At 40.1% G+C, this 12992-nt stretch overlaps 1 protein-coding gene across 6 annotated transcripts in view; it reads left to right on the top strand.

Moving 5' to 3' along the window:
• The window catches only part of SCML4 (Scm polycomb group protein like 4), a 96620-nt gene that overhangs the window by 43133 nt on the left and 40495 nt on the right, over positions 1 to 12992 (top strand). The window contains exon 2 of one of the 6 annotated variants that reach the window (XM_074333363.1): positions 10300 to 10469. The exons of the other annotated variants lie outside the window; for them this stretch is intronic. Within the exon in view, the coding sequence (XP_074189464.1) occupies positions 10344 to 10469 (126 nt within the window). The 5' untranslated portion in view covers positions 10300 to 10343. The remainder of the gene's footprint in view (positions 1 to 10299; positions 10470 to 12992) is intronic. 6 annotated transcript variants of the gene reach the window in all.

The raw sequence follows: 12992 nt of genomic DNA, 5'->3' as shown, positions 1-12992 counted from the left end.
TAACCCTGAAGCCCCACTTACCATTAACAAAAGGGTTTTAATTGTGGAGAATCCAGCAAGAAAACTGCACAGTTTTACTCCATTTACCAAATGGCTACTAGTTTGGCAATTCTAATGATCTGGGACACAGTCGGGGAGCTAGAAGTTATTTAAAAAAAACAACCAAAAAATCCCCTGAATAAGCAAAGTAAGATATATATATATATATATATTTTTTTTCCCAAGTCAAGTTGTTGTCCTTTCAATCTTAGTTGTGGAGGGCGCAGCTCAGCTCCAGGTCCAGTTGCTGTTGCTAGTTGCAGGGGGCACAGCCCACCATCCCTTGCGGGACTCAAGGAGTTGAACCGGTAACCTTGTGGTTGAGAGCCCACTGGCCCATGTGGGAATCGAACATGTGGGTACCACAAGGGATGGTGCCCTTGTGGGAGTCAAGGAATCAGACAGGCAACCTTGTGGTTGAGAGGATGCACTCCAACCAACTGAGCCATCCAGGAGCTCAGCGGCAGCTCAGCGGCAGTCAGCTCAAGGTGCCGTGTTCAATCTTAGTTGCAGGGGGAGCTGCCCACCATCCCTTGCGGGACTCAAGGAGTTGAACCGGCAACCTTGTGGTTGAGAGCCCACTGGCCCATGTGGGAATCGAACTGGCAGCCTTCGGAGTTAGGAGCATGGAGCTCTAACTACCTGAGCCACCAGGCCAGCCCAGATATTTCTTGGTCTACCATTAAAGATCTTGTTTTTATTACTAAGAAAATGCTTTTGAGACCTCCCTCAGAGTCTGTTTGCTTTTACTATAAACATATTTCTTACAAGCTCAATTATAGCAGTTTATTAACAGCCTTAGATTTGAAGGGGAGGATATTTGAGGGAAGAAGCCTTCACACACAGCTGGACACTGAAAGGATAATAATAATTATTGTTATAATTCTATGATAATATATTGATATAGAATAAAATATACAACAGTATCAATATTATTGAATAATAAATAACTATAATTTTGTCATATCAATAACATTATGATATACAGAGGGTGCCAAAAAAAACGTATACACATTTTAAGACAGGAAAAAACTGTATTAAAATCACACTGACGGTAACCACTTTGAGCACCTCTTGTAATTGCAGAAGTCAAACGTGACTTGTATTCGTCTTTTGTTACTGGTACATATTGAGTATTACAATTTTAATACAGTTTTTTATCCTTTCTTAAAATGTGTATACATTTTTTTGGCACCCTTTGTATTTCTACTAACAATATTATCCTAATAAAATGATAAGTGTTTGAACCTTTGGCAGGCTCGTCCCCAGGAGATTCTGAGGACATCCGGTTGCACTATTTCACAGGTCTCCGCTGTTTGATGTTTGTCACCTTTAGCCTGGTGTTGTTCCAAGCTGCTTGGTCGATCACTGTGCCCGTGCACATGTGGAAACTCTCCGGTCCAAGTAGGGCACAAGCCTCTCCCTTAAGACCCGTTTATAGTTAACACAGGTGTGACATTTAACCCCTTCTCTGAGTCTTGAGAATAACATGAGTGAATTATAGGCAGAAAAGGAAGAGTTCATCTGGCAGTCAGATGTCAGTGCTCCGGAGTTCATAGGTCATGCCTCCTCCCTGGGCCCATCTGGCAATCCCTTTTTTCACCCCTGCTGGCAGCCACATTGCTGGGACATGCTCACTGCTGTGAGGGCATCATTTTATGGTTTACTGCCCCTTTCTCACCCAACTCCAAGAAAGCAAACACCTTTTAACATCATATTTTCTCTGAAGAGCTGTACTCTGATTGCCGTGAAAGAGCCTTCTTTATTATCAAACAGAATATTTACATCTCAGTTTGAAGCATCTCCTATTAGTTTAGGTCCTTCATTCAGAGTCTCTGCAAGGTCAACAGGTAGATTCCATGACTAAAAAGACCATCAAGGTGTTTTTAAAGAGCTAAAGAGAGAGGGTCTGCACCAAGGAGAAAACCTAGCTTCCATTCTGTAGACACAGATGATTCAATGTCTCCACAGTGTGGGATTTCCAGTTTCTGTGTCTTTATAATTGGGATTGTGATATAAGCAGGAAAAAAAAAAGTACTGTGTTTTTAAAATGGCCTTTTGTCCCCAATATGTAATAGTAATAATTAATACTAGTAGCAGTATTAGTCATATGTAACATTTATCGAGCACTTCTATGTTTCAGGATGTAGGCCAAAGCACTTTATGTGCTTGATAGTAAGTTTGATAGTAAGGGGGAGCAGAAAAACTTCAGGAATTATGCATTAATCAACCAAGCCCTACAGCCTGAAGCCACTTAGCTCAGGCTAGCAGTCCTCTACACCTTGCAATCTATTTGTATTCTTGCTCAGAATAGTAATAATGCTTCTCAATTAAAAAAAGAGTAAATTCTGTTCTGTCTTCTCTGTTTAAAGAATTCAGAAAAGTGTAACGTGTTCCAGAAAGAATATCACCCCTCAAATATTAAGAACAAACTGTTATAATATTCTAAACTGTTGGTAATTGTATTATTCAAGATACAAAGTCAGCTGCTATAACAAAATCGAAATAACAGTGGCTTAAAGAAGATAGAAGCTAATTTCTCTCTCCTGTTAAAGTCTGAGAGGGTTATCTGTGGCTGATACGATGGCTCCACGGTGTTGGGGACCCAGGCTCCTTCTGTATTGTTGCTCTGCTATCTTAACACAAAGTCTCCACCTCATGCTCTAAAATGGATAGAGGTAGCGGAGGCATGTCTTTCCCCTTTAAGGGCCTAGTCTTCAAAGTTGCATACACCCCTCACACTTGCATCTCATTGGCCAGAGATCTTAGTCACTTGGCAACTCTTAGCTCCAAGGGAGATGGGAAAATGCAGTGCTTGGCGACCAGGTAATGAGCTAAAATTCAGGGATTCCATTATTAAAGAAAGAAGGGAGCATGGATATTTGGGAATAACCAGCAGCATCTGCTAAGTATAAATACTTAAAGGACAGTCTTCTGTTTCCTTCCTTCCTTCCTTCCTTCCTTCCTTCCTTCCTTCCTTCCTTCCTTCTTTCCTCCCTCCCTCCCTCCCTCACTCCCTCCCTCTCTCCCTCCCTCCCTTCCTCCTTCCATCCCTCCTTCCTTCCTTTCCTTTCTCTAGCTCTCTTTCTTTCTTTCCTTCTTTCCTTCCTTCCTTCCTTCCTTCCTTCCTTCCTTCCTTCCTTCCTTCCCTTCCCTTCCCCTTCCCCTTCCTTCCTTCCTTCCTTCCTTCCTTCCTTCCTTCCCTCCTTTCTTTCTTTCTTTCTTTCTTTCTTTCTTTCTGGCAAGGAACTTCTCTTTTATTGTTCATTGTTATTTTTGTCAGCTTCTAGAATATTGTCCAATATAAAGCAGGTACCAAATAAATATTTTTCAATAAATGACTGAAGAACTGAAATTAGATAGAACAATTAGTATGTTAACATATAAAGTCTAAATGGAAAAACTGAGGTTAAAATGAAAAACATGATATCCAACAGATTTTATCTTCTTTGAGCAGTTTAGTATGAAGGGATATTCCAGTGACTCTAGATTTATACATCCACACAGTTGGGGCTAATTTTAATAATATAGAAAATAAAATCAGATGTCTAATTCTTTTTAATTTTTAAAAATTTGTTTTTCAATTACTATTGACATACAATATTATATTAGTTTCAGGTGTACAAAACAACATAGTTTTTAAGCATTTATATATCTCACAAAGCAATCACTCCAATAAATCTATTAACCATCTTACACTGTACATAGTTATTACAATATTATTGACTATATTCCCTATGCTGTACTTTACATCCCTGTGACTATTTTTTTTCAATTATAGTTGACATTCAATATTATTTTATATTAGTTTTAGGTCTACAGCATGGTGGTTAGACATTTATATAATTTATGAAGTGATCCCCCAATAAGTCCAGCACCCACCTAGCACTGCACGTAGTTCTTTTACAACATTATTGACTATATTCCTCATACTGAACTTTACATCCCTGTGACTATTTTGTAACTACCAATTTGTACTTCATAATCCCTTCACCATTTCCACCCCAACCCCCCTCCCATCTAGTAATTTATTTTCATAGGGAAGTTTTAGTGCAAAGATCTTTCATCTAGGATCTCAGAATTAACTGGAGGACGTGTGGCTGAAGCAGACCTCAAGGCCAGAGGGTACCAGCCCCTCCTTCCTTTGGTGTTTAATCTCTTCCACAAATGTAGGGAGCAAAAGGTATGCGTAGACCCAGAAACAGGCTGATTCCTAGGAATGGAATTAGGTCATTGGCTACAAACTTGTTGTTGGAGCTGATTTGCAATTCCAACAAGCAGGTTTTTAGACTAAAGTCTGAGGCTGAACACTGCGAGGTATTGAGTTTTCCCTGATGGTGCCCCTACAGCATCTCCTCAGAACCCCGAGGGAGTTTTGTATGAAGAATGAGTATGAGTCTAAAGTAGGAATGTGCCCTCAAGGAAAACTATGAATAGGGACATGGACAAAGCAGTGCTTCTTAAAAGGGCCTGGGAAGGGAAACGAAGTGAGGGAGAACATGATTTTTTAAAAAAATATGGTATGTTAGTTTCCTAGAGCTGCTGTAACAAAAAAGGACAAACTGGGTGGCTTAAATGATAGACATTTACTGTGTCACAGTTCTGGAGGCTAGAAATCCGAGATCAAAGTGTTGGCTGGGTTGATTCCTTCTGAGGGTTGTGAGGGAAAAGTCTGCCTCAGGCTTCTTGCCTAGTTTCTGGTTACCTCAGGCGTTGCTTGGCTCTCAGATGGCACTCTCCCTGTGTGTTCACATGGTCTTCCCTTTGTATGGGTCTGTCTCTGTGTCTAAATTCCCCTTGTTTATAAGGAGACCAATCATATTAGATTAGGGCCTGCTCTAATGACTTCAGCTTAACTCGGTCATCTGCAAACACCTTATTTCCAAGTAAGATCACCCTCACAGGTACTGGATTAGGACTTTAACAACTTTTCAGGGGACACATTTCAACCCACGCCATCCAGTATAGTAGTCTTTTTCTTTTGGCATTTAGGCCATTTGTGTTTAAAGAAATTATTGGTAAGTTTGGGTTTAAATCCATACCTTATATTGTGTATTCCGTTTGTCCCATTCATTCTTTGTTTCTTTTACCTGTCTTTCCTGCCCTCTTTTGAAATGTTTTAATTTAATTGTTTTTCTACTCCTTTAAAGTTAAGCACTCTGTTTTCTATTATATCACTGATTGCTCTAGAAAGTGCAGTATGCTTACTTACTAGAGTTTTCTAAAGTTAACCTTGCTGTTATTTCTTCCTCAATAATACAAGGACCTTGGGACACTTTAACTCCATTCATCTCCCCACTTGTATATTATTCTTGTCACACATTTTAATGCTTTTTTGTTTTTTAATCCCTCAAGACATAATTATTTTTATTTCATGCAGTCATTTTTATTTAGATTCACTTGCTTATTACAACTTGTAAAAAATTCTTTATTCCTTTTTGCATATCAGACCTTCCACCTGGGATCACTTTCCATTTGCCTGAAGTACATCTTTTAGAAGTCCTTCTACTGATGAATTCCCTTGGTTTTTGTTATCTGGAAGTTTCTTTATTTCGCCTTCATTTTTGGAAACACAGATTTTTGCTGGGTGTAGAATGCTTGGTTGTTACTTATTTCCTCCCTGGAATAACATTAAAGATATTATTCCATTTGTCTTCTGATGTCCATTGTAGAGAACTCAGCTACCTATCTCACTTATCTGAGTGTTCCCTGGGAGGTTTTGTATTTTTAAGCTAATTTTAAAACTGTTTTCTTTGTCTTTGGTGTTCTACAATTTTACTTTGTTGTGTCTACCTGTGAATTTCTTTTATATTTATTCTATTTAGGATTTGTTGGGCTTCCTGAATCGTTGGATTAGAATCTCTCATCAGCTCTGGAAAATTCTCAGCCATTATCTTTTCAAATATAGCCTCTGTTCCATTCTCTATATCCTTTCCTTCTGAACCTCTAATGTTAAAACTATTCATATTTGTCCTGTTTTTAAAGCTCTCCTCCATAGTTTCATGTATTTGTCTCTGTGCTCCTTCTTGGATAATTTCTTCTGACATACCTTTATCTCACTAATTCCCTCTTTATCTATGTTTAATACGCTGTTAAATCTGTCCATTTAGTTTTTAATTTCAGTTATCATATTTTCCATCTATAGAAGTTAAATTTAGTTCTTTTTCAAATTTGCTATGCTTTTTAAAATTAGTTTTCTGTTTTCCAGAGATATTTTATAGCCTGTCCTTTATACCTTTATCTATAGTATCACAATTGTTTTTTATAATCTAAGTCTGATAATTGAAATTTCCTAAGTATTTGTGGGGCTTTATTGCTCATTCTTGCTTTGATTTCTTGTTTTTTTTTTTTTTTTTTTTGTATTTGGGTATTTTGGACCATATTATTCATTGACTTTGAAAAATTATTTTTGTAACTTCTTTGAGACCTTTCTTCAGATATGATTTGCGTTTATTTTTCCAGGTACCAGAGGGCACTACCAGACTGAGTAACTTTTTAAACTAAATTCACAGTCTGAAGTTCTCTTGATTACCCAAGTTCTGTGAATTTGGGCTGCAAATCTGTGTGAGGTCTGGCTTGTGGCAATATCTTTTCAGAGATTTTGCATACCCCCTCCCTCAGTGTCACAACAATTTTCCTTATAGTTAGGAATGGGTAGAGGTAAGGCAGACAAGTTTACTGCTGGCTCAGACTTACCCTGAGGCTGTAGCCCTTTGGGTGAGCCCTGGGCTCTGTAGAAATTCCCAAAGCCTTGATTTTACCAATATTTTGGCAAGATTATTCTTTATCTATTGTCAGCTCCTCTATACTTTTATTAATCTTACATTTGATCCACTATTTGTAGTTGTTTTCAATAGATCTAAATAACCTAGTCTTCTATATTTCCAGAAACAGAACTCCAAAGACATTTAGGAGGCCATATTTCTTCTAGACAACATTCAAAATATGGCACTGACACTGGTTTGGCCTCAAATTCTTTAATGTTTTCAAAAGTAGTCTAATGTAAGGTACATGTACAGCATTATTTGTTGAAAAAGAACTTAGCAACCAACAACTCTGCCCCATTTAATGGCTTTGGAAGATGAAGTCCAGAGGTGCTGAGTGAGTTGTTCGGAGCGAGCCACGGGAGTTGGCAGCAGAACCAGGACTAGAACCCAGCCCTGTCTCTGAGTCCTGTGCATTGGACAGTGTGTGGTTGGTGTTGGAATCACCAGTTCTCAGTGTCCATTTCCCAGATGAGGAAACGGGGACACGCTCCTTCTCTTCACGTCCTCGCCCGGAAGTTCCGCATGGAATTTTCCTGTCCCATCCTGAAGGCTGACTGCTTGAGTATTAGAGCAGGAATGTTTTGAAACTTAGAGGCAAGCCAGTATTACTGCTCTCCAAAGTGAACAGAATCAGCAACAAGTAACATGCTAATGGTTTAAAACGAATGTACTAAAATATACTACCAAAACAAAGGTTATGTGCATAAATCTAGACGTTACCCTCGATTTTGTGCTTTGTCTCACCTACCACATGACTTCCAACTCCCAAATACACTCTGAATCCCACTGATTCTGCCTCCTCTCCTTTCACCCCAGGTCACTCACCAATGTCTCTCCCCTGGTCCGTGTGATAACCTTCTTACTAGTGTTCTTTCTCCACGTTGCCTCCCCCCCTCCATTCTCTCTACAGTAGCCACACTTATCTTTATAAAACAAAACCTGAGTTTGTCTTTCTCTGCTTAAAATTGTCTAATTGTTTCCAACTCTTAGAATAAAATCCAAACTCCTTAATCTGACTGTACACATTTACAAGAGTAACAAAGTACCATAAACTGACTGGCTTAAAACAACTTCTCTAGAGGCTTAAAGTCTGAAGTCAAGGTGTCGGCAGGGCCATGCTCCCTCTGATGTCTCCAGAGGACGATCCTTCCTAGTCTCTTCCTAGCTTCTAGTGGTTGCCAACAATCCTCGGTATTCCTTGGCTGCAGACACTTCACTCCAGTCTCTGCCTCCATTGTCACATGGCTTTCTCCCCGTGTGTCATGATTATTTCCAAATTTTCCTCTTCTTATAAGCACACCAGTCATTGGCATTAGGATCCATTATAACCTCATCTTAACTTGATGACATCTGCAATGACCCTATTTCCAAATCAAGTCACATTCACAGGTACTGAGGGTTAGGACTTGAATGTGTCTTTTTTGGGGGAACACAATTCAGTCTACAACACTGACTTAGAAAGCCCTCACAATCGGACTCGGACCAGCTGGTAAACCTCACCTTGCTTCATTCTGTTTCTTGTACACAGTGCCATCCATCCAGCCTTCCTGGTTCCTTAAAAAAGCCAAGCTTGAGGAGGTTTACATTAGCACTCTGTCTGCCTAGAAAGTTCTTTCCCCCGTCATAGCAGGTTCCCTTTTGCCATTCAGATCCTGATGAAAATGTCACCTCCTTATCGGCCTACTCTGATCACATGGTCCCTTTTCATCACATCACCATATTTTACTATTCAGAGTAGTGCTTATCACAACTTGACATTTTTGTTGTGTGTTTGTTATTTGTCTCCTCCTACTATGACATTAACTCATTGAGAACTGGGACCTTATCTTCCCCATTCACAGCTGCATCCTCAGCACCTAGAACAGTTCCTGGCACACAGTAGGTGCTCAATATTATTTGTTGAATAAATGACTGCTTCATGGAATGATTATTTTTTTTTCTGTTTTAGACTTAGCTTTAATGATGTGACTTGGAAAGGGAAGCTCCTGCTTAAGCAATGCTTAGGGACCATTGCAAGATGTATTGGAAGCATGTTTCTCAGAGGGCATCAGCTGTGAGGTATGAGGAAGTGGGGGTGGGTCTGCAAAGATTTGTGAAGATGTAATCTCAAGTGGTAAGTGTAGAAAATGCAGATGCATCCTAGAAAAGATGAGTGATTTTCTCCTCCTGCCATGGCTTTTCCAACAAGAAACTTGGAACTCATTTGCATTTCTGAAATGTCAAGTAGCAATAATAATACAGCAATAATGATAATATACATTTATTGAGTTCTCACTTTGCATCAGCCCTATGTTTAATGTTTACAGTGAATTCTTGTCACCTCTCTGTGAGGAGGTATTGTTAGCCTTACCTTACAGATCAGGAAAAGCAGGCTCCAAAAGAAAGCCCACATAACGAGACTTAGGACGGGGCTTAGACTTAATTGAGCGCTGAGCTGGACTTCAATCCAGAGGGAAAAGCCAGGGTGCTGTTGTATATGCCCACCACCACCCAGACTTACTTTTACATTTTGCTTTGTTGTTGGTTCATCCTCTGCTGATGTGCAGGCAGCCTCTACACATCTTCTTACTCCCCCAACCACAATCTCTATCCTCTGATTACCAACCATTCGCTGTCAATCTCTCAAACACTGTTAGTACTTCCATTTCTGTCACTCTTGCATATATCTAGAAAAATGTTTGAATTTTACATCACTGACTCCTTCTCCTTTCATGTCCCCTGTCTACACATCTCAGTTTGCAAACAGATGCCCTCCCAACTTTTTCCAGTGATTCTCTAACAAATGTCTTGGAGAAGGTCTTCCCCTGAAAGACAACTGGAGCAAGGAACTCTCCAGGTCTTTATTTTGGATCTGTAAACAAAAAAGCAAGAGGCACTGATCCCAGATTCCCCAGCCCCCTTTGGTGGAGACTCCAGCTGGCCGGGGCTGGCTCTTTACTCCTCTGCTTCTTCCCCCCAATGCTAACCAGGCCAAGCACAGCCCCTCCAGCGCCTGGCAACCACGCTGCGGAAAAGGAGTCACCAAACCCGTTTGATGGAGATTTTGAACTTCAGGTAAAGCTGCCAACTTTGCCAGCATCTGTACAGGGTTGTTGGCTTTGCAGGCCAAGGGTTAGCTTCTTTATGTCAGAGCTAAGAGTCTTGGGCAGCAAATCTTCCAGTCTTATGCCTTTCTTCCCACCTTCCTTTCCAGTTTACCCAGTTTCTTCAGCCAGATCATGTTTTTAATAGTTTTAAAATAAACTATATTTTAGAATAATTTTAGATTTACAAAAGAGTTACAAAGATCAAACTAGAATTCTCATACACCCACACCCAGTTTTCCCTATTGTTAACATATATACACTACTGTGGTACATTTGTCACAACTAGCCCCCCAATAATACGTTATTATTAAGCAATGTGCATAGTTTGTTCAGATTCATTAGTTTTTTCCTTTTCCATTCTGCGATCCATTCAGGATGTCACATTGCATTTACTCATTGTGTCTCAGGCTCCTCTGGGCTGTGGAAGTTTCTCACACTTTCCTTGGTTTTGATGATGTTGGCAGTTTTGAAGAGTATTGGTCAAGTATTTTGTAAAACGTTCTGCAGTTTGGGTTTGGCTGATGTTTTTCTCATGATTAGACTGGAGTTTTGGGTTTTGGGGAAGAAGATCTCACAGGTAAGATGTCTTTCCCATTATGTAATATCAACAGTATATACTATTGACAGGGCGTTTCACTGTGGATGGTGACCTTGATCACCTGGCTGAGGTGGTGTGTGACAAATTCCTCTAAAGTTACATTTCCCACCCCCATTTCCACACTGTCCTCTTTGGAAGGAAGTCACTACGTGCAGCTCATATTTAAAGAGTGGGGAGTTATGCTCCACAATGAGATTATTTGGAATTTTTATGCATAGGAGATTTTTCTATTCTGTCCCATATATTTACTTAGTCAATCATTCATGTATGTTAGTGTGGAGTCATGGATATTTGTTGTGCATTGTGAATTATAGCCCATTACTACATTCTTTGTTTGTTGCTCGTATTGCTCCAGATTTGGCCACTGGAAGCTCCTTCGGTTGATTCCTGTGTCCCTATGACCTACCCCCATCATTGTGTGCTTGTGTTGTATTAGCTCAGTATTTTCTTACTTACTGGTACAACCAGATGTTCCAGGCTTATCTTACCTACTCTCTGCCCTAATCCTACAATCAGCCATTTCTCCAAAGAGACCTAGTTCTTGTTATTGAAGAACAGTATTAGAAACCAAGATAGGAGCATTCCATTTTATTTTGTCCATTTGAAAACAAATAAACAATTTTTGTTTTTGAAAACCAAACAATGACAAAGCCACACATCTTGCCAGAGAGCAGCTGGGACAGGTCGGGGCATTATCCCACACACATAGGGAGAGGCACCAACAGACTGGGCCCCACATCATACCAAAGAATGCTCCTAGCAGTGGGCTCATATCTATTTTAGGATCTTCCTAAAATCACGGGTGACCACCTTTTCTAGGTTAGGTTATTTTTGATTAGTTATAATAAGCGGTGAGATAGAAATTTTAGAATGCCAAGTCAAAGGGTATTGCTACTGATTAGTTATTCTCTTACCTAGAGGGTATTTTTTAAAAGTCATATACCACCCATAGCTGCATGAGATTTTTTTCTTTGTTCAAATGTCCCAGCAGTTGTTTTAGAGGTCGGATGAATACAGTTTTCCCTGAAACCAGCTGACTTAATCCAATACCTTTAATTGCTTCATCTGGGCAGAAAAGATGGCCAAAGGTAACAGCCAGTTTTAATTATATAGTTTCAGTGGAGGTGAGTTCAGTGGACAGATCTCTCTGTAATAAATATTAAAATTTATTTAATAAATAAATTTTTAATGTTGGGCAAGCATTAGATATTAGTGTAGGTATGAGGTTTACATGAATAGTAAGCAGTGTCTGGTTATCTAAGACTTAGCTGCCATCATCATCATCATCGTCACCTTCCTAGGGAAGGACTACAAGGATGTTGGTGTGATTTGCTGGAAGACTACAGAGGGAAAAAACGACCACTTGCCAATCCTGTTCTTTCCCACCATCTCGTTCTCCGAATGTAGTGGATCAGAGAGCTTTAAGTCCTTCAAGGAGGATTTAGCCAAAGCTTGCCCAGTGCCTCTGCCCATGGTCTTCAGGGCCTGTCACCACTGGCCTCTCCATCACAAGCAGTGCAGAGCAGGACATCAGTCCTAGAAAGACTATCAGGGGGACTTTTGGAGCATGACCTGGGAGAACAGGCAGGGTAGCTGCAGCCCTCGTAACACCTGGCAGATGAGAAAACCATGCCAAAGTCATGGTGACTGGGTCACAGCAGGTTTCTGATTAATTCCTACCACTGAGGTTTCTTTTACATTATTTTTATAATATTTAGCCATGTATTGCTACTTGATGGACCCTTTAATTTTTCAAATTCTAGTCTCAGAATAAGATGAAATCTCTGTTGTTAATGATAGCTTCTGATTAATACAGGGTCTCTCGAAAGAACCTCAGGGCACCTATAGAGCCCTGGGTGGCCACTGTGCTCACTTTTGACAGATCACATTTTAAATTCATTTCCATATATCCCACTGTGCCCTCAGTGCTGCTCAGCCTCACTCCATTCCCCGACTTCTCCCACCCTCCTAGTTCATTAACATACTCTACTCTGCCCCCACACTCACCTTCAGCATCACTGAGACAGTAGAGGCCATTGGAAGAGACCTTCTGTAAGCTCTCGTCTCCACACCCACCTATCCCAGATCCAGACCCTTATGTTCTACCTTCCTTCTTATTGCAAAAGATGAAAGGTCCATGTTCCTCTTTAAGGCCACCGCCTGCCTGGCCCCACAATTTATTCACTAAATCTCATGCCCTCTCACCTACTCAAAGCCTTGATGCCAGCAGGGGTCCACGTTCTCCCCTGTATCACCAATTTTCCTCTATCTATTGGATTATTTCCATCAACATTCAAACATATTTCTCCCATCTCAAAAATAAAAACAAACAAAAAAAATCTTTAAAAATTTTGATGAAAAACACACGGCATAAAATGTACCATCATAACCATTTCTAAGCATACAGTTCAGTAGCGTTAAGCATATCCATACTCTTGTGCATCAGATCTCCAGAACTGCTTCACCCTGCAAAACTGACTCTAAACCCATCAAACAACTCTT

The sequence above is a fragment of the Rhinolophus sinicus genome, linkage group LG05 (genome assembly GCF_036562045.2).
Source record: "Rhinolophus sinicus isolate RSC01 linkage group LG05, ASM3656204v1, whole genome shotgun sequence".
NCBI classification, from domain to species: domain Eukaryota; kingdom Metazoa; phylum Chordata; class Mammalia; order Chiroptera; family Rhinolophidae; genus Rhinolophus; species Rhinolophus sinicus.
The sequence above is the reverse complement of the archived record's forward strand: the minus strand, read 5'-3'. Positions and strand labels throughout refer to the sequence as shown.